The sequence below is a fragment of the Natrix helvetica genome (genome assembly GCF_964273705.1).
Source record: "Natrix helvetica genome assembly, chromosome: Z".
NCBI lineage: Eukaryota > Metazoa > Chordata > Lepidosauria > Squamata > Natricidae > Natrix > Natrix helvetica.
The window spans coordinates 115,789,699-115,811,101 of record NC_138554.1 but is presented as its reverse complement, the minus strand read 5'-3'; the positions used below and the strand labels follow the sequence as shown (position 1 = coordinate 115,811,101).

Here is a 21,403-nt window from a genome sequence, read left to right as displayed (position 1 = left end):
ATAAAAATTAAAAACTTAGCTTTAAGACCAACCCGTAAAATTTAAAAATACAGACTGAGGTGGGAGAGCTGGAGTTAGGCCAGGCCGGCTAGATTAAACAGGTGGGTTTTGAGCTTCTTGCGGAAGGAGCGGAGGTCCGTGGTTGTTCTAATATCAGGGGGAAGGTCATTCCAGAGGGTCGGGCCCATCACAGAGAAGGCCCTTCCCCTGGGTGTCGCCCGCTGGCACAGCCTAGTGGACGGCACCCGGAGGAGTCCCTCTCTGTGTGAGCGGATCGGCCGAAGGGATGTATGGGGCAGGATATGATCCCGCAAGTAACTCGGTCCTGTGCCATGGTACCAGTTGAGCATTTCATTGAAGATGAATCTATTTTGATGTCATAGAGAATAACAGTAGATTCTAGCAAAAATTGTCATCTGCATACATGACATTAGTGATGAACATAGTCAAATTCAATTATATGCTATTTTCTCATGAAGGTATCTGTTGTAGTAATCCTCACCTTACAACCATTAATTTAGTGAGTCTTGAAAGTTACAATGGTTATAGCATCCTGGGGTCATAAGATCATCATTCTCAAGTTGACATTTTTGCGCCAAAGGCAATCACCCTGAATATCATTGGAGGGAACATGAATAAGATACAGAAGTAAGGCAAGAAAGGAGGTATCACCAATAGATCCACCATCAATTGTCCTTGGAAGAAGCCAAGAACTCTAGCTTATGTTTCAAACCATTCCATTATGGTGACCTTCTCTAACTTTGTGCCTTTCATTTATATGGAATCATATTTTCCAGAATTCATGCTTGTCTAATTATGAGAGATGTAAAGCAAGACATTTGGAATCATTAGCTGTGCTGGTGGAAAGTGAGCGTTGAGGCCCAACACATTGGAAATGCAGAAGATTAGGAAAAACTTGCATGCATAGCATTTATAATTTCTACTGGTTAATCATCAGTGTTCCTTATTCTCACTTTCCTTACAGAATAATTTGACTTCCTTCTGAAAGCTTTGAAAGCATCAGTTTCTAAAAAAGCAACCATAAGCATTTTGGAAGAAAAATGGCCATTGATATTAGCATGCCAATGTTAATTTTAATCCTTCATTCTGATTTATACTGACTCTTTGGTGGTTGCTATAGAGCCAAGGGTTATTAATAAGCAGTATAAAACAAGCGCAAAAGAGAGTTTGTTCACTGCATTTCTTTTTTTAAAATTCATTTTAAATATTCCATATGGAAATATTCTGGATTGCAAGCTTCAGAAATTCCTCACTTTGTATAAACAAAATATATTTACTGAACTTACAGGACAATGTGGAGCCATTTTAATGGCACAATATGCAACCAATGTTTATATCACCATACTCCATCGAAGGAACATGAATCTAAAAGCACATTAAAGAAAGCTGTGGGACACATTTTATACATACACATTCACACACAAACACACTCAGTGTCCTTGAATTCCCCCTAGCATATGGGAAATGTACTCAACTCTTTATGAGTAGGTATAAGCAAAATCAACATTTGGGAGTGATTTAGTTCAGGAACTCCATGTAGCTAAATCAATGCCCTTTTTTGTTTGTACCTCCAGGGCAGATAATCAGTTCTCACTAGATGATCTCAATCTTGCCTTGATAATATGCTTCTTAGAGGCAATGGAATAGTTTTCTGATTCTGGGAAGGAAAAAGGGTACTTCACGCTGCCTGGTGCTTCCAATCACTTAATAAACTAATTTATTTATTTAAATTTATTGGGCACCCAATTCCTGTGGACTGTGTAATGTACAAAACTAGCAAAAAAGATTAAACACAGTTAAAACTATTAAACATCCAGCCCACAGTTAAAATGATTTAACTAGCAGAATCAACAAAACAAGGCCCATTAAACCAATCACAAACATCAACCCTGACTTAGGACCAATGCCAGATATTCAAAGCTTTGCAAAGAAGTAAGAGAGAGGCTATCCTTATTCTGAAAGAATGTTGTTTCAGAAGCTAAAGAAGCTAAAGGGGCCATCACAGAAAAGGCATGCCTCTCAGTTCCCACAAGATGTCTTAATTTTTCTGTAATGTATGAATGGAAATGAAGACAAATGTTTCTCAGGTCTATTGACCCTGTGCTACACTGGCTTTTACTATGTAGGTGATAACCACCTTGCAATCAGAATCCAACAGGTTGTCATTGTATCAAATGCAGCAGCAATGACATCTGAGCACGTTGAGAGGTGCCTATTTCTTCTCACACCACTGCATTTTGAACCAACTATAGTTTCTGAGTGATCTTCAAGAGCAATCCTACGTAGAGCACATTATAATAATCCAATCACGATGTAATAGGGCATGAGTGATTGTTAGGCTCCTAGCTATATCTTTAGCCATCACAGATGTGAGCTATTATTCCAAATAGATCCTTGGATGGCTGAAAATTGTAAGAGCTGCAATCAAAGACATCTTATGTGAGGGGAGAGTACATAAATCTCCTCGAAAGGATCATTATGAGATGTACATGCTTAGGATTATCATGATGTAAAAGATCTGAGTAATGTACAAGGCAGAATGAAAATGTAGTTGGGTGATTGCAGAGCTTAGCCCTCTAAAATATATTTAACAATGTATTTAACAATTTAAACCAGTGGATTCATTTTCCCAATGGGCTGCATGGGAAACTGAGACTATTGTGAAGAGCCACCACTTCCACCTGCTCCCGCTCTGATACCTCCTTCCCCACCATCGCAGCTTTGTTGCCACCAATGGAGGCAGGACATATACAGCTGAAAGGTCAGATATGGACTGTAAAATGCCCAGAAGGCATTGATGAAGGCATTTACATGAACCGCTGAACAATTGCCTGGAAACTTTTTCTGACATTTTCCTAATCTCTTGAAGTGTTGGCTCTGTGTATATGTGTGTGCTAGGAAATATAGTACAGGCTGCATATATACTGCTCTGGATCATATGACCAGGACCAGTCTAGTTTAATGAAAAGAAGAACTAGGGGAGACATGATAGCAGTGTTCCAATATCTCAGGGGTTGCCACAAAGAAGAGGGAGTCAAACTATTTTCCAAGGCACCTGAGGGTAGAACAAGAAGCAATGGGTGGGCGCGCGCTCTTGGTGGGCTCCCCCCTGATCCGGGGGGGGCAGGGAGCCTTGTAGGGGCCCCTGTTGAGGGGGCGGCTAGCAGGGGGTCCCCTGTGTCGGCGGCAGCTGTGGGGGGGGGCTCCCTGCATTGCCCTAGGCACCAGGAGGCAAAAGGGGAGGTGCTTCTCTGCGCTTTCGCGTCGAGGCAGCTGGGCGAGACTGACGATTTGAAGGCTGCAGCTGCAATGTGGTGAGGTGGAAATCCCCCCCCCCCCGTTCCCTTTTTTTGACTGAGGAAAAAAAAAAGACTGCCAGCTTTTTAAAAAGAATGTTCAATCCATTCCTGGGAAGTGTGACTGGAGGGAGGGCAGTGACGTGCGGTCAGTGGAGGCAAGAGAGGCGGAGCCTCACCTCTCTTCATGAAATAATAGTATATAATATTATATACTATAATATTATAATATTATACATCTGTCCGGATGCGCCCGGGAGCTGCGGAGGGCGGAGGCAGAAATGTTGTCAGCGTTCCCAGATGACGAAGGCAAGATGGCACACTTCCGTTGTCTTCATGTACTCTGAAATTTGACTCCACCCACAGAAATTGCTGGCATTTTGTCTTTGTCTCCGGGACACTCAGAGATATCTTTTGATACATTATATTCTGGACTTGGAACAATGGATTTTGTTGTCTGGACTTAAACCTTAGAAAAGGTCTTTCTTGGTCTGGACTGCCAGCCTCATGATCTCTCTCGGCTATCCACTTTTACAATTGCTTTACACAGACATTTCTGAGGTCTTCTTACTATAATGGCACAAAAAAGACCACCATCTGGGAAACCAGGCTTTGCTGGCTCTGCCCCAACATCCTCAACGTCCAGCCCCAGTGGCCAACAGACACTAACATCTTTGTTCCAGCCCAAGCCCCCTGAGGAGGACCTGACCCAAAAGATATTCCAAAAGATTTTAAAGGGGCAAGAGGACTTGAAGAACCAACTAAAAGAAATGAACGAACAGCTCAGAGAAAACCAGAACCGAACAGCCTAAAATACGCAAAAATTGGAAGCTTTGGAGGAGGGGACGGCTGAGATGAGGAGGGAGGTGAGGGGGGTCCAGAGGGGAAACCAAAAACTTGAGAACCAGCAGATAAAAATGGAATTTGAAAGGATGTCTTTTTTCCTTAGATTTCAAAATGTAATTGAGGCTGATGATGAAGATTTGAGGGAAATTATGACAAAGCTACTGGCTGATATATCAAAAAAGACAGACAACAGCTGGGATGGGAGATTGACCTGGTCTATAGAGTAAACTTAGCATACGCCAGAACACATAATGTTCCAAGGGAGGCCCACATTAAATTTCTTAGAAAGATTACAAGAGATGAGATTCTGAGTACACAAAGGGGGCAAGTGTTAAAATATAAGGATAGAGAAATAGCCATCTTGAAACAAATCCCCAAAAAAGTTAGAGATAAAAGAAAAAATTATTCGCTCTTAGCGAAGAAACTATACCAGAAAGGGGTGTGGTTCAGATGGCTCATGCCAGAAGGTATGCTCATATTCTGGGAGGACTCTAGAGTTAGAATTAACACAATTAAGGAGGCCGAGGCCTTCATGGAAAAAAACAAAGCCCTCCTGGAAAAAGCTGATGATACCACACGGGACATACAGGACACGGGAGGTGCTGAAGCCTTGTTGGTGGGGAGAGAAGAGGCAACACTGAGAAAACTTAGATCACAAAAGTGAATTAGAAAAACAATGCCATTGCTAACACAGAGAACTTTTTCTGTTTGATATAAAATAGATTGAAATTATTTGAAGACAAAAGGTTAAAATATGCTGACAAAATATTGCTAAGTAGTAACAACTTAATGTATTAATAAGTGAAAGTTATGAGAATTGGGGGGAGTGCCATTTCCTGCATAATGTAGCTGTCAAAATTTGTAACCTTATCCACCATCCCTTTCCCTGAGATTTTTTTTGTAAAACCAATAAAAACTTTGTTTGCAAAAAAAAAAAAAAAAAAAAAAGAAGCAATGGGTGGGATTCCACTTCCAGTTTCTGAGGACGATGGACATGCTGTCCGCTGTTCGCCATCCTGGTGGGCTCCCCCTGACTCAGGGGGGGCACAGGGTGCCTTGTAGGGGCGTCCTGCCGGAGGGGCTGCTTGCTGGAGCCCCCTGGAGCGGCGGTGGCTGCAGGGGGGCTGCCAGTATTGCCCTAGGTGCCGGAAGGCATAGGGGGTGCGCAATGCCACGCACGCCTTCATCCTGAGGAGATCAGAAGAAACGTTCTACGTGAAGGCAACAGCTGAAATGCGGTGAGGGGGGACTTCCCCTGGGGTCTTTTTCTTGCTTTTCTGAACAACTAAGTAAATAAGGATTAGCAGTTTTCCTAAGACTCTTTGATATTGGTAAAGTGTTAAGATTGGAGAGGGGGGTTTCCTCCCCCCCCTCTCGGAAAAGCGGCTTTACACGATCTCACTCTCGGAGGAGAGAGAGAGAATTGGAAAAAAACCCTTTTGATATTCACTTCTTTTAAGCAATGGGATAATGACTCTTTAGAACAATTGCGAAAGAAAGAATGTGAGCTGACCTTGTAAACTACGAATGGAAACTTTTTGAATGGTTGCTCTCCCCCTTCTTTACTGCCGTTACAAATGAACTGTCGCTTTTGAAAAATCTTCTGGGTTGGAATTACTATACCCCAGTGAACTCTAGAGGCATCTCTTCATATAACTTCCTTGGATTGGGAAAAGTTGATTTCAACTGGCGGGGAGCTGTACTGAAAGACTAATATCCCACACTGGACTTTGCCTGCCTGCGGATCTCACCTGACGGTGCACTTCTACAGACGCCATTTTTCTTGTCTAGAATTATAACTTTCTCTGAGTTTCGCAATGCCTGCGAAGAAGCCCCAGCCCTAAACCAGCATCAGCTCCATCTTCCTCTGTCTCAAGCCCTGTTCCCCAAGAAACACAATTATCTTCTTTTTTACAAAGTTTCTGAGGGGGAATAGCAGTCTCAAGAAATGTTCCATCAAATGTTCCAGACGCTTATAAAGGGACAGGACGAAATTAAAAAGCAGTTGGCGGACTTAAAGGAACAACTCAGAGAGAATCAACAACAGACTTCACAAAATAGACAGAAAATAGACGCTCTGGAGGAGGGTGCTGTGGGGGTGGGAGAAGAGGTGAAGGCACTAGAAAAAAAAATGCTGGAATTGAAAACTACATGGAAAAAATGGAATTTGAAAGGATGTCTTTCTTTCTTAGATTTCAAAATATACCTGAAACGGAGGGTGAAGATTTAAGGGAGACTATGATAACAATGCTAGCAGATTATATTAAAAGAGATAAACAACAGCTAGGGTGGGATATTGATTTGATATATAGAATTAATTCAGCATATGCTAGAACACACAATGTTCCAAGGGAAGTTCATGTTAAATTTTTTAGAAAGACTACAAGAGATGAGATTCTAGGGGTTCAAAGGGGGGAACCTTTAAGATATAAGGATAAAGAAATAACCATTTTAAAACAGATACCAAAAAGAATAAGAGATAAGAGGAAGAAATTCTTCTTTTTAACTAAAAAACTGTATGAAAAAAATATCTGGTTTAGATGGCTAGTTCCAGAAGGCTTGTTGATTTTCTGGGAGGGTGGTAGAGTGAGAATTAATACAGTAGTGGAGGCAGAAGCCTTCAGGGGAAAACACAAGACTCTTCTAGACGTAACAGGAGACAGTGCACAAAATATGAAAGGGGGAGGAGCCATGGCTCAGCCAACAGACAGGGGAGAGGAGGCAGCAATGAGACTTAGGTCACAGAAATGAATTAAAAATACATTGCAATTGTTAATACAAGGTTATAAGTGATATAAAGTATGATTGAAGATGTTAAAGAATTTGAAGTAAACCTAAACTGCTAATATGTATATAATAATGATATTTTGATATATATAAAATAAGAGAGAGATGTAAGATCCTGGGGAAGCACCACCTTCCGTATGATGTAGCTGTCAACATTTTTCTCCATACTTATGTACCCTTTTCCCCAAAATATTTGTAAAAACCAATAAAACTTTTTTTTAAAAAAAGAAGCAATGGGTGGAAACTAATCAAGGAGAGAAGCAACTTAGAACTGAGGAGAAATTTCCTGACAGTTAGAACAATTAATCAGTGGAACAGCTTGCCTCCAGAAGTTGTGAATGCCCCAACACTGGAAGTCTTTAAGAAGATGTTGGATAGCCATTTGTTTGAAACGGTACAGGGTTTCCTGCCTAGGCAGGGGGTTGGACTAGAAGACCTCCAAGGTCCCTTCTGACTCTGCTATTGTATTGTATTAAGAAAGGAGGAGTCTCATAATGAAGCTGTCAGGAACATTCCGAACCACTTTTCATCTGCGGAGAACAGGGATGCATTGAGGGAAATATTCAGGATGTTTTTCTTCCCTGGCGAGATTTGATCTGTTTCAGTTTAGATCTTTGTTTTGTCAGCTTCATCTCTCTCACCAAATTAGGCCCTGTTCATGTTTTGGAAGGTTATTATGTTAAAGGAAAGTGATTTTATACCACCACCACCACCCCCATTCTACAGGGTTGGAAGAAGGACAAAGTGCCCAGTGGCATTCACATGATAATTTTAAATCTAACAATTACAATGTATGCTGTGATCTTTTTTGTATGAAATTCTTTACAACTGCAGCTTAGAGTTCTGACAAAGATGTTTGGGAGAAAACATATAGACAAATGTAATGCATTGCTCCCAGAGAGAGTAAATATTTTGAACTTGAACTAGGAAAACCCAGATTTCATCCCTACTTGATCATCGTATTCACTTGCTGACTTTGAGATGGTTAATAGTCTCTCAAGCCAATATACTTCACAGAGTTATTATTGAAATAAAATTAGGGGACACTCTTAGGCATATTACATTGAGTTCTCAGAAATAACATGCGGATACAAATGAAATTATAAAAGAATATATTTGTGTCTGAGCATATTTAGGCATACCAGGGGTTGTAACACAAATACATACCTATTTCCCTGGCTCAACTGATAAGGAAGAGAGCCCATGGCTTAGTGGCTAAGACTCCTGCCTAAGATATATACAGCCCAGGTTCAAATCCCAGTAAGGGTATGGCTAGCTGATGAGAGCTAATTAGCTCGAAATAGATCTATACTAGTCTCCCTTTATTTATTTATCAGTACAAATACAACACAAATATAAAAAGGCAACATTAAAAATAAAAATATGGTTTTCTGCCTGCATGGTCTTCTGTGATAAGCCGAAGGACAGAAAGAGGGAGTAGTGACCTTCCTCCCATATTTAGGCATACCAGGGGTTGTAACACAAATACATACCTATTTCCCTGGCTCAACTGATAAGGAAGAGAGCCTGTGGCTTCGTGGCTAAGACTCCTGCCTAAGATATATACAGCCCAGGTTCAACTCCCAGTAAGGGTATGGCTAGCTGATGAGAGCTAATTAGCTCGAAATAGATCTATACTAGTTTCCCTTTATTTATTTATCAGTACAAATACAACACAAATATAAAAAGGCAACATTAAAAATAAAAATATGGTTTTCTGCCTGCATGGTCTTCTGTGATAAGCCGAAGGACAGAAAGAGGGAGTAGTGACCTTCCTCCCATATTTAGGCATACCAGGGGTTGTAAAACAAATTCATACATACACACACACACACACACACACACACACACACACACACACACACACACACACATATATATATATATATATATATATATATATATATATATATATATATGTTGTAATTGTACTGATAAATAAATTTATCAGTACAATTACAACACAAATATAAAAAGGTAACAGTAAAAATAAAAATATGGTTTTCTGCCTGCATGGTCTTTGTGATAAGCCGAAGGACAGAAAGAGGGAGTAGTGACCTTCCTCCCATATTTAGTCATACCAGGGGTTGTAACATAAATACACACACACACACACACACACACACACACACACACACACACACACACACACACACACACATATATATATATATATATATATATATATATATATATATATATATATATATATATATATAATTTGTGTTACGCCCAAGTTCACTACTCCCCTTTTGTATATATATATATTTTGTGGTGTGTGTGTTGTATTTGTGCCTTTATTTATTTATCAGCACAAATACAACACACACACACACACACACACACATATATATGTATTTGAGTTACAACCCCTGGTATGCCCAAATATGGGAGGAAGCTCACTACTCCCTCTTTCTGTCCTTCGGCTCATTACAGAGGACCATGCAGGCAGAAAACCATATTTTTATTTTTAATGTTGCCTTTTTATATTTGTGTTGTATTTGTACTGATAAATAAACAAAGGGAGACTAGTATAGATCTATTTCGAGCTAATTAGCTGTCATCAGCTAGCCATACCCTTACTGGGATTTGAACCTGGGCTATATATTTGGGCATACCAGGGGTTGTAACACAAATACATACCTATTTCCCTGGCTCAACTGATAAGGAGGAGAGCCTGTGGCTTAGTGGCTAAGACTCCTGCCTAATATATAATACAGCCCAGGTTCAAATCCCAGTAAGGGTATGGTAGCTGATGAGAGCTAATTAGCTCGAAATAGATCTATACTAGTCTCCCTTTATTTATTTATCAGTACAAATACAACACACACACACACACACACACACACACACATTCTATGCCTTTAAATCAGTCTTAACTCTTGGTAACTGTGTGGAATAGTCCATGCAGTTTTCTTAGCAAGATTTCAGAAGTGATTCAGCTGGCTTCAAGACCGAGGTAGGCTATAATTGGTTTCCAGGAAGGCTCTGCCAATTGGATTGGTGATGTGTCCAAATTACTATGAGACTTAATGTATGCCTGTCCTAACAATTGAGCGAATCAAGCTTTGGTTAAGCTGATTCTCTACAGAAACTGTTTTAGAGAACTGCAGAAACTACAAAATGAGACTTTAGGTTAATTCAAAATGTTTTAAAGAAGTAAAACTATGTCATTATGAAAAACAATCATGAAGAAGAAACTGAATTTGAAATGCTTGCAGCCAGAATTTTCTAAATTTTTATTTCAAAGAAATACCTTGCAAATTTACAAATTGAGCCACTACTTCAGGTTATATTTGCACGTATTATGTGGATAGCCTGGATTGAATTAAATTTTAAAGGATTTAACACAATCTAGATTAATCTAGAACTTGATTGTCTATGTTAAGAAAATATATAGCTCCTCCTTCAAAGGAAGAAAAAAACATGTATCTGGATAAATCAAACTGAACATTGAAATACTTTCTATAATGATTTCACTGAAGGCTCAAGTCTTAATAATTCATTTGCTTCATTTTAGCAGTGTATAAAAATGCACTTTATCTGGTTGCCATGTGATTACATGTGTTCTGACTATAAATGCAGTCTTTTAGAGGATACATCCTAAAAAGGAATAAATATTAACCAGCAGATCTAATCTTTGTTAAGTCTTTCCATAATCACATTTTATAATTTATCTGTTTTTTAAAATTAAAATTTAGGACCAGCCTCCTGTCCCCTGGAAATGTTGGATTACAATTTCAGTGGTCAAGCTGTCTGGAGATGCTGGGAAAAGGCCAGGTTATATAAGGCTGTGGAAAGATCTTCAAATATGTATTGTATGTTTAGCAGTGCACTGGTAAAGAATACATGTGCGAGTGTATGTGTGTACTGAATATTCCCTCTAGGATCATAAAAAAGACCTGCTCTATGACATCTGAGAATTCTCTCCTATCTTTTCAAGCTGAAATCTGCCAAGTACTGACACAAAATCTAAGATGGGATAAGCTATCTAGGTTTTTATGTCTTTCAAAGCATTTGGGTTTTGTAAAACTAAGAAAGGCTAAATAATTTATGATCCTTAATTGTCTCATGAGAATGTAGAAAGAATAGATTATCACTGAAACCAACATAATGCAGATGTTTCAGTACTGACGCTTTACTGCAAGGAGTAATTTTCTTTTCTCCTTTTTTAGAAAAGATATTTTTCTCATTTTTTCTTGTACATTTTGTGTGTGTGTGTGTGTGTTTTTACTTTATACTTTGCAGTACTAAAGTTGAAAAGAAAAGCTGCAGAACTAATTTTCAAGGCACATCCAGTGCCCTACAGCCATGTTAGCTATGGACATACTGGGGAACCATTTATGAAGTCCCTATTTGATTTCATGGTGAAGAAAAAGTGAGAGTGAAGACATTGCCATATATAATAATCTATGTTTGGGGGTTTACAGTTGTCCTAAGCAGAAAGAAGATAGAGAAAAATACATCAATAGTATCTAAATTAGCAGGTAATTGCCCAATAATATTATGCCAATTAGTCTGACCCAGCATACCACCCCCAAAGTAAGAAAATCAGCATCAAAAAGAGACCCAAAAGGGTAATGCTGTTCTGTTGAATATTTGTATATGCTAAGTTATGCCTGTACCTGGAAGAGATAAATTGGACTAGGAATGTACATCACTATTACTTTTATTGTAAAGTTAGACTACCAGGACCTTGCAAACCTGAATGCATTTCTCTCCTCCCTCTCTTTATCACTTGTGAGTATTGGAGAGGGCATGTTTGAGATGCTTACTTACATTACATTCCTGTCTTTAGATCTCTTTTATTTTACATTTAACTTTGTAGCAGCTTTTCCTCTTGCCCCTCAACGCCATTCTCTCTTCTCTTTACAACTGCTAAGAATTCTCCTCCCCCAATAATCTATATAATTTCCTTTACAATATACATGCCGTCTCTGTCTCTGTCTCCTCTTCCCCTCTCTTCCTCCCTGCCTTCTAATCTCATCTATCTTCCCTCTCCCTCTCTCTCTCTCTACACACACACACACACACACACACACACACACACACACGTAAACATGAGATAAGACTTTGGGATAGCTATGTACTAGAATGCTCAATCATAGAATCAAAAACCTGAAAGTCTATTGAAATGTAGTTATCCCTTCTCCCTAAGTGAATGTAAGTCTTGGATTCCGTACAGAGATTTTAAATGCACACTCTCCATTCCATTCTTGGCATTCACTGGAAGACTATTCCAATCTGCAAGTCTTGGATCACGTGGATTCCAACCTGATTATTAGAGTCTAGATAAAGTATGGGTCCAGTCATCACAAGGGGTGATCACTGTATACCTTACCAGTTTGCTGTCTAGAGTACTGGAGTCTGGAAAGAGACCATGAGGTCATCTACACAAGCACTATAAAAACACTGTAAAAGAAACCCTATGTGATATCTAGCCAAATAGAAGCTGAAGCTGATTTTAGAAGTCACTGTTGAGCCATGTACTATGAAACCTCCACTGACTTTGAAACCTATCTCTGCCAAAAAGTAATAGAAAACTGTGTGTGGCATCATACTATAAGAATGAACTTCCAGTGCCCCCAATGTGGTGGTGCTGGTTCTCCTCCTCCCCCTCCTCCTCCTCCTCCTCCTCCTCCTCCTCCTCCTCCTCCTCCTCCTCCTCCTCCTCCTCCTCCTCCTCCTCCTCCTATTTTTGGTCAATGACAAATGGCTTTGTCATTGACCAAAAATAAGTCATATACCAGCATATGGGTGCGATTCTGTGTCTCTCTACATTCACATACATGTTGTTATCCGCTAAGAGTCTCAACTTGAGCATATTGGTTTTACATTTAGGCACTCCAATTCTTAACTTATTCAGGGTTCTCCAAGTAGTATAAAGAAGGTCAGATCCTTCAGCCATATCATCCTTTAATGTTATTCTTGCTCAAGGAATAACTCTATCTCCATTATACAGCTGTCTCTATATCATCTCTATCATTATCACCATCTCTCTCTGTCTCAATCATCTATCATCTTTATCCATATCATGTCTTCATCCCTCCTCTATTTTTATCTCTATCACTATATCATCTTTCTTTGTCTCACTGTCCATATCCATCTCTTTCCATATTTTTATCATCTCTATAGTTTTTCAACTAAATGTCTGTTGTTGGCTTGGAATTCTGGCAAATGTTGTCTGGAAAGCCCCAAGCTAGAGAAAATCGGATTAAGTCAAATAAATATTAGAGAGGCACCACCAGCAAATGCTTGATAGTGAGGAGTTGAGGGAAAACACTGAATGCTATTCCTAAGACAGCTGACTGCCCTCAGGTGCAGTTGAGGCTGCAATAGAGGCAATTGTTTTTGCATATGAAATTGGAAGAGCACCTTGCTTTCCTTTCTCTAAATTATGACATGTCTAAGTCCACCTCTAGTTTTCAATGCTTTCCATTCCTGAGTTTGGAATTGATCACTTGGTATTCACAGATATGTTAATAAAGATCAGATGGATCTGTTCTTCTCAGACTGATTCAGCAGTTACAATGGGAAAACTGGAAAGCAAGTAAGATGCACTACAAAATGATGAGGGCACATTTCTATAAATAGTCTTCTTCATGGAGTTTCCATAAGACTTGATTTCATTCACTGAAGTTAAGCAGTTCATTTCTATATTCTTCCTGAAGAAAACATTGTGTACACAAGCAGCTTCTGTATTTCCTACATTCCAAGCTACAACTTGTACAAGTTGTCTCCAAGCTACGACATTTAACTGTCTCCATATGTAATCCTTCAAATCCTTCTTTTTCTTCTTGGTTTTTTTAAATTTTCTAAAAAGAATTTTAGAAGTCCTTCCAAAAAAAATCAATAGATGGGAAACATTTTGGCAAGCGTCATTCTAAATGTTAATGATGTGATATGCTGTTTTTCCAAAAAGGACACGATTATCCTTCAGTCTTCCCTGCATTCTGAATTCCAGTACCAGCAGAAGACGCTTTTTAAAAAAATTAAGAGTAGGGTAGTTTAAGGACTATAGTATTATGAAATAATCTTTATTCATGGAAATGCATTTGTTTAATGTTTAGGGAACCATGACATAAATTACACTGTCCTGCAATGCCCAATAATATATATCTCAAAGAAAATCTTTAGTACTAAAGGGTATCCCATACTATACTTTTGAAATATGGGAAAGAAAATAGGAAATTAATAAGGAAATATATAGGTTTTTAATAAGAAAAGTGGACCATTTAAGTTCAGGAGACTAAAGTAGGTCCACAAAAAATTACCTGAGTTGTGAGAGAGAAATTTCATAATTGTTGACCAAATTACAAATTTTCATCAACTCTGAATTCTGCCCAAATTCACAAAGAGCTATAATATGGAAATCTCTATTGATCTGTTTTATTAATAGAAAGACACAAAACTTCTGAAGGATGTATAGATTTTTTTCTGCCTTTGATATATTGAATGTATCTGAAGCCCTAATTGATTTATTTAAAAAGACTGCTGTTCAATACATATTTCCTATGGCAACATCTCACATACCAAAAATCCCTGCACAAGAGAATTTTTTTTTTCTTGATTAACTCAATTTGATATTGGACATGATATATATCAGTGGTGGGTTGCCAATTTGTTTACTACCAGTTCGGGTGCACTCCTGTGCATGCTTGCATGAGTGTGATGCTTCTACGCATGTGCAGAAGTGTCCGGGCAGATGGGTGGAGCCTCCCCCCCACCGCTATCACCGGTTTGCCTGATCCGATCCAAACCGGCAGCAACCTACCTTTGATATATATATATATGATGTTTTAATCAGAAAAAGACTATTGAGCTACATGTTTTGTATCCACTTAAGATATTTTATTAATCTCTTAAATACAGAATACAGATTACAGAAAATGAAATAACAGAGTTGGAAGGGACCTTAGAAATCTTCTAGTCTATTCCCCTGCTCAAGTAACTTCCTAGCTCCTTTTCCTTGAATATATATTTGGCTGAAATAAAATTAATTGTAATTACTTAAATTAATTAAAAACAGTTAATATGATTATTTCTCCTGTATTAAATACATTTCTCTCTCTGTCATATTAATCTATTCTCCCCCTCTGCAAATTTGTATACCAGTCTTGAAGTTTCCCCAGAGTGGCTTATTTATATTTATTTTAAAAATAGTTGTACTTTACATTTTTGTGGCAACTTCTAAAGCGATGTTGAGGATTTCATTCAAGACAGAGTGAGCCATATGGAACCCCAGGGTCACAGGTTAACAATAGTGCTTTAAGTTAAGACTGTAGGTAAGATATTTAAACTTCCCTTTATATAGGTAGCATTTATCAATCTACATGCTGTTTATTGTCAAATACAGATGCTTTTGTAATGATAAACAAGAAAGCCTTTTTTCTTCTCCATATATTGAGAAAGGATAGGAAGAGTGTCATTTCAATATTTTATCTCCAAATAGTACACAAGACAGTAAAAAAGATTTTTAGATGTAAGAAAGGATTGTAGGTTTTTTTTCTGCTTCACTTCAAGATGAAAATCAGTTATGCTTTGGCATTAACCTCATCTTCAACTTGAAAACTAATGAGCAGACAATAAAGATATTTTGAATTGTTACAATCACCTTTGGAAGATTTACCAGTATTTATACCCCACAAAGAAGATTGTTTCTGGAACAGTATAATATTGACATAACCCTTGATTGAAAAAGGGCAAAAATAAAATTACCTCAGTACTAAACATCCTGTTCTTTTGAACTTTTGAGAAACCACAGAAGACAACAGTGAGAACCAAATTCTTGGACTTGGTGGTTTTTTTTTGCCTGATTCTCTTTTCCAAACAACTGATTTTTTGTTGTTGTTATTTGTTTGCTTTACACACAGTAGGGTAGCAACAATAAATGACATCCTTGCATCACAATCTGAAGTCAGTTAAAAACACACTAGTTTCTTAGATATTAAAAACATTCCTGCTGTGTCATATTATGGCGCCAGCATAAGCTAAAGTCATTGTTAAGAGACGCTAACTTCAGACAGTATTTCAACATGGATGTGTGCCAGTCAGCATAAATAAAGAACTTGCCCATAAACAATAACTTGAGAAGAATGTGAAACATTTTTCCCCAAAATATTTGCAAACAAGGAAGTTTGCTACAAGAAATTAAGTTCAAAGTAACATTGTCTGTTTAGGACTTCCCATCAATCTCTGTAAAGAAAGGTCATTTAAGCAGTTCCTCAAATACTGGTATAATATGGCAACAGTAATAAAAATGATAGAAATATTTTATATTTTACGTGTAAAAAATTCTGTACTCTCCTCTGAAATCAGGACACTGTAGTCTTTGAAATGTGCTCCAAAGCCCTGTATGGTTATTGAGCCAGCAGATGCCTTAAAAGTACAACTTGATCAACCTAGTCAATGTGAAGTTGACTAACCAAGGATAATGCCTTACATTCAAAATACTGTATAAAACACATGCAATAGTAAGATATTTTTTTAAAAAATTAAGAGCCCACTAACAAAGTAATGCAAATTTAATCAAAGTAGGGTTAGATATTATTGCTTAGAAGGGGATGGCAATGCAGATACTTAGATCAATAATCACACAAATGGGATGATGTTACTCAAGAGTTCTATATTTCACCTCTCTTCTGATGGCAGACTCATTTGGGGAAAGGTATCAGATAATAAACTTAATAGGTAGACATGCTGCGAAGAAAAAGCAGCAGATGATCCTTCAGCTGTCTTTGGTCACAAATCTTTCATGGCTTGGAAGAGGATGGCAACACGTATGGATGCTTAAAAACCTTGTTTATATATTCCCATTTATTCATCCTCATCAAAACCACTTGAGTAATTCATACAACGAATCTTTTTTTTTCATCTGACTAAACATTATCAACAATTCAGTTTATAACTTTCTGTTAGGAAACTGGCATAACATTTTTTTTAAGTAGACCTCTTACATTAAATATTTTAAAATAACAGAATGTAAACATTTTTAAGTACTGCCTTTTTAAAAATGAATGATAATTTGATTGTTATAGCATTCCCTGTTAATTTAAAAATTTCTTAATAGTGTCAAGTCCTAATCATCATCACTTTGTAGCTGTATCCTTATTGTGGAAGATCTTGTAGAACAGTTTAATTTTACATTTCTGTATTATCACATGCATCAATAGCCTTCATATTTCTTTGAGTGTCCTTATTACAAGAGAAACAAATTGATCTCTATCTTTACATTTTTACTTTTTTTGTGGTGGGAGGGTTAGCTGGTGTTCAAAATCAGACAAAGAAAAAATAGCATAGCTGGACAAGTCCAGGCAAGTAAGTCAAATGGTAGGATACACATGAAAAGTTGGTCATGTATTTACCTCTACAAAAAACGGAACTATAAAGCTATACATTTCCAATTTATAATCAATAAAATTTCTAAAAATGCTCTCTAAAAATTGCAAACATTTTTGCAAAAGAAAGTAAGATGCTGAGGACTAGAAATATGAAAACTTTATTATCATATGTATTGTATCTCTCACTTATGTGATACTAGGTTAACTGTCCAAAATGGGCTTGAGACAAATTCATTGTGATTATTTCCTTTCCCAATTTTTATTTTGTTTTTTACTTGGGGTATTCCACTGCATACTTCCCTCCATGTAGATGCAGTTCCATTGAGTATTACATGTTGAGTGCGGTTGGTCAGACAGTTACGAATCCATCATGTGGTGGTGCTGTCTAACCCACATTCTTCTTCTTTATCTAGTAGTAGGTTATGATCTACCTTATCAAATGCCTTACTGAAATCCAAGTAAACTATATCAACAATATTCCTCTGGTCCACTAATTTTGTCACTTTGTAGATTAGTGTTAGTAGATTAGTGTTAGTGGCTATTCATAGAGATTGTCTGATCAGAGGTCCATGTAGAAGCCTGATTCTGTTTTAAATAATTGTTAACAAAATATGGAGGTAAGGTAACAGTTATTTTATTTCTTAATCAATATATCTGAACTTCTTTTAAGAAAAACAAACGCCAGTGTAAACATGCACCATGTACATAGATAATATAAAATTATTGCACATAAGAACATTTTTAAAAAACATATTCTATCTCATTCACCCAAGACAATTATGGGCCACTGATGTACATGTGTGCAGCCAATTCTGGATTATAAAGCAATATTTACTATTCTTGCCAAAAAAATATTAATTGCTTTGCTTACATAGATGGATAATCAGATGGGGTGAAACTGCTTTTACAGGTAGAGCAGTCATCCTTTACGTGATATATGAAAACAGAGGAAACAACACAATAGTACTCCATTCTTGACTATTTTTTCTCAATTCATAATTGATAATTATGAAAATCACAATAAGTTTAATTATGATCAAGTAGAGACTTTAAGCTGAGATGAAACTACAAGGAATAATATAGCCTCTTTAGATGAAAAATTAGTTTGTGTTTGTGTTGTAACAGGGAACAATGCTAATATACTGCATCTGAAGAAAGGCAGTGAAATTAGAATAAAAGTGAATGGACTGTCATTTTCTCCTTTCTAATAACTCCTTTATTCTCTCATTCTTTCTGACATTTACGTTTTCTTCCTTGCCAGTCAGCATAATATCAGAGAATAGAGTTTATTCTTAACAGAACTTTGAGCTCATCATTTGCAGAGACCTTTTGAAATTAGATCAAAGGCCAGATGAAATTAGACCAAGGGCCAGAGGTTGCCTGTCCTTAGTTGAGTGATTACAGGCTTCCTCTATTTATTTTAAACAGCTTGTTTAAATATTCCTCTGTAAAGGTTCTTTGATTCCTACAAAGCCTCTGTTTCTCTAAAATAATAGCAGCCTAGCCAGTGGCTAGGCCAGGATTTTTATAAAAATAGGTGATAACATCTAGTTAACCTTGGCTGATCTGGAAAAGTCAAGCGAGGTCAGAACTTGATAATACTTGGACCACCAGGAATCCGAAGACTGTGGGCTAAATTCTACAAGTTTAGTAAAAAAAAGTCTCAGAATAAAATAAGGACAACTTGTTCAGCTATTTAATTAACTGCTAGAAATTGATATTTTTCAAAACCTTCTTTGAAGAATAGATTGGCAAGTACACTGCATCTAACTCATTTCGATTGTAGAAAAATATAATTTATGTTAAAAGGATTCTAGCAAAGGACATTTTTCTCTGTGTCTTCTTTGATGACAATAGAAATTACATAATAGTTTTTGGTTTTTTTAGAACAAACAATAGGATTATTGGAGCAATTGAAACTAGGACATCTGATGTTAGACACAGCTTCAATAAACCAATCCAAGGGAAGATAATGAGATGCTGAAAATATCAACATTTGGGAAAGTCTTAATGCAGCATTTTTTACTGTTTGCACAAATACATTATTTTGTCAAAAACTGCAGCTGTATTTTTTTCAAAGGAAAATACTTCAGTCCTATCATTACATAATCTATAGATGAAATCATTTTAGATGTGGTCCGATAAAAAAATACAATCTATAAAAAACAAGTAAGAATGTTCACCAATCTGCTTGCTATACTAAAATCACTCCATGGGAGAGATCAACCAGGCTTCTAAGAGTTGCTGGAATCATTCTTATATGCATCAGAATTAATGTCACTGAACCATCATTGTTAGAGAGCAGAAAAACATTCCTGTTGGAAGATATACAATTCTAAATAACCTGCACCTATGGAGAATCACAGGAGCAAAAACAGAGAAACACATTGATTGTTTCAAAGTTTCTGAACAAAATTGATGAAGGTCTTTCAAAATTTAATCTGTTAGCCAGATGCCTCTTACTGAGTTTAGGAATGATTTAACTGTACATCTCCAAATGTTTAATTCTTCTGAGTAATCCATCCATTCAAAGCAAATGTTAACTATAATTTGTAAACCACAGAATTTTTCTTGGGAAGGGTTGAGGAATTATTTTTATTTCTTGATATTATTTAGTTTACATGGAGTCTTTCTATCAAATCAAATTCACTAATTAGTTTTTCTCTTGACTGGATTATATTACTAGAATACAGTAAGATAATCTATATAGATTCATCACTTCTCCTTTTTGGTTTCTGTCTTTTCCCTAGAATACCATGCTTTTCTTTACTATCATGATATTGCAAACAATTTTAATCTGTTTTGTTCATGATGTAGAGTCATTAAATAAATGGAAATTTCTATTTTATGCTTTTGTATGAAGGCTCATTTTCAAGCTCTGAAATTTTATATTTTTTTATAATACATTTACTCCTACAAAGAAATATAAAACTTTGCTTCTTTCCAAACATTTATAATTAGTATATGGAATGCAAAGAATATATTCACTCTATTTACAGATGAAATGGTGAAAACAACATATTTCAGCATCCTATTTTTGTAGGATGCTGAGTCTACAAAAGTTAGATAAATACTTGTGTGTCTTACTTTCAAGAAGTATTTTGAAAGGCTAGTTTTACTTTCTGGAGGTACTTTAATATTACCCATAATATTGCTTGCCTCCCTGAGCCAGTGTTTATAAAAGTTCCTATCCTTAGGGAGATGCCTCAAGATTTTGCCAATATACAGTAGAGTTGAACACTGTGTCTTGTTCATCTTTCATCCATTTAAGTGTTGTTGGCTTTCCATCTCTGCTCCATTTGGATTTAGGACTGCTTTTGATGTATCCAGTAATTTCACTAAGAATCAGTTTTGAAAAACTGAAACAATTCTTTTTCATTAACTCTTTTTGGATGGAAGGTTGCTCATCAATTCTGAGGCAGAGATAGTAGCGTTTTCTGTCTTCTATGTTCTGAATATGTAGAATATTGCATAGGTCCAATTACAGCTATTTGGCAATCTTGATCCAAATTAAGTTTCCAAGTAACCTCCAAACCCTTGATCTGGACACTCATTTTCTAAGTATCAGTAGTCTTGTCACTTGTTAGATGCACTTTTTCGGCCATGTCATCTCTAGGTGGCCTGGCTCTGTCAAAAAAACCACACTGGAACAAAACAGTACAATATAAGTAAATTGGAAAAACCAATAATCCAATTACTATAACATCATCTTTCCAAATTTCAGACTGCCATTAGGACTCGACTAAATATGCTTATGCAAATCCAAGTGACTCCAGATATATTGTACCTCGCATAATCCTTGGCAAGTGGGGTTGAATTGTTACACAAAACATCTGCACTTTTTAAATTAAGCCATTTTGGTACTCCCCCCCCCAATAGTAAGATAATATATCAAATCAGCTTACAGTCAGAACTGCTTTTTGCATGTAAGCAACTAATTCAAGTGCATGTAAGTGACAGAAAGGCTACATGAAACAACAACAAAATCCTGTTGTATGGAAATCCTATCACTAATACAATAAGAACTTGTTAGCCTTTCATAAGGCCCTAAAAACCTATCTCTGTTCACGAGCCAGGGGTGCTGAATATGTCAAGGGCCCTGTTTCCTAGTTT

At 37.0% G+C, this 21,403-nt stretch overlaps 1 protein-coding gene across 1 annotated transcript in view; it reads right to left on the bottom strand.

Moving 5' to 3' along the window:
* Positions 1-17,908: 17,908 nt before the first annotated feature.
* ITGA8 (integrin subunit alpha 8) overlaps positions 17,909-21,403 on the bottom strand; it is a 141,225-nt gene continuing 137,730 nt past the window's right edge. The window contains exon 30 of the mRNA XM_081933745.1: positions 17,909-20,934. Coding sequence (XP_081789871.1) covers positions 20,848-20,934 — 87 coding nt within the window. The 3' untranslated portion in view covers positions 17,909-20,847. The remainder of the gene's footprint in view (positions 20,935-21,403) is intronic.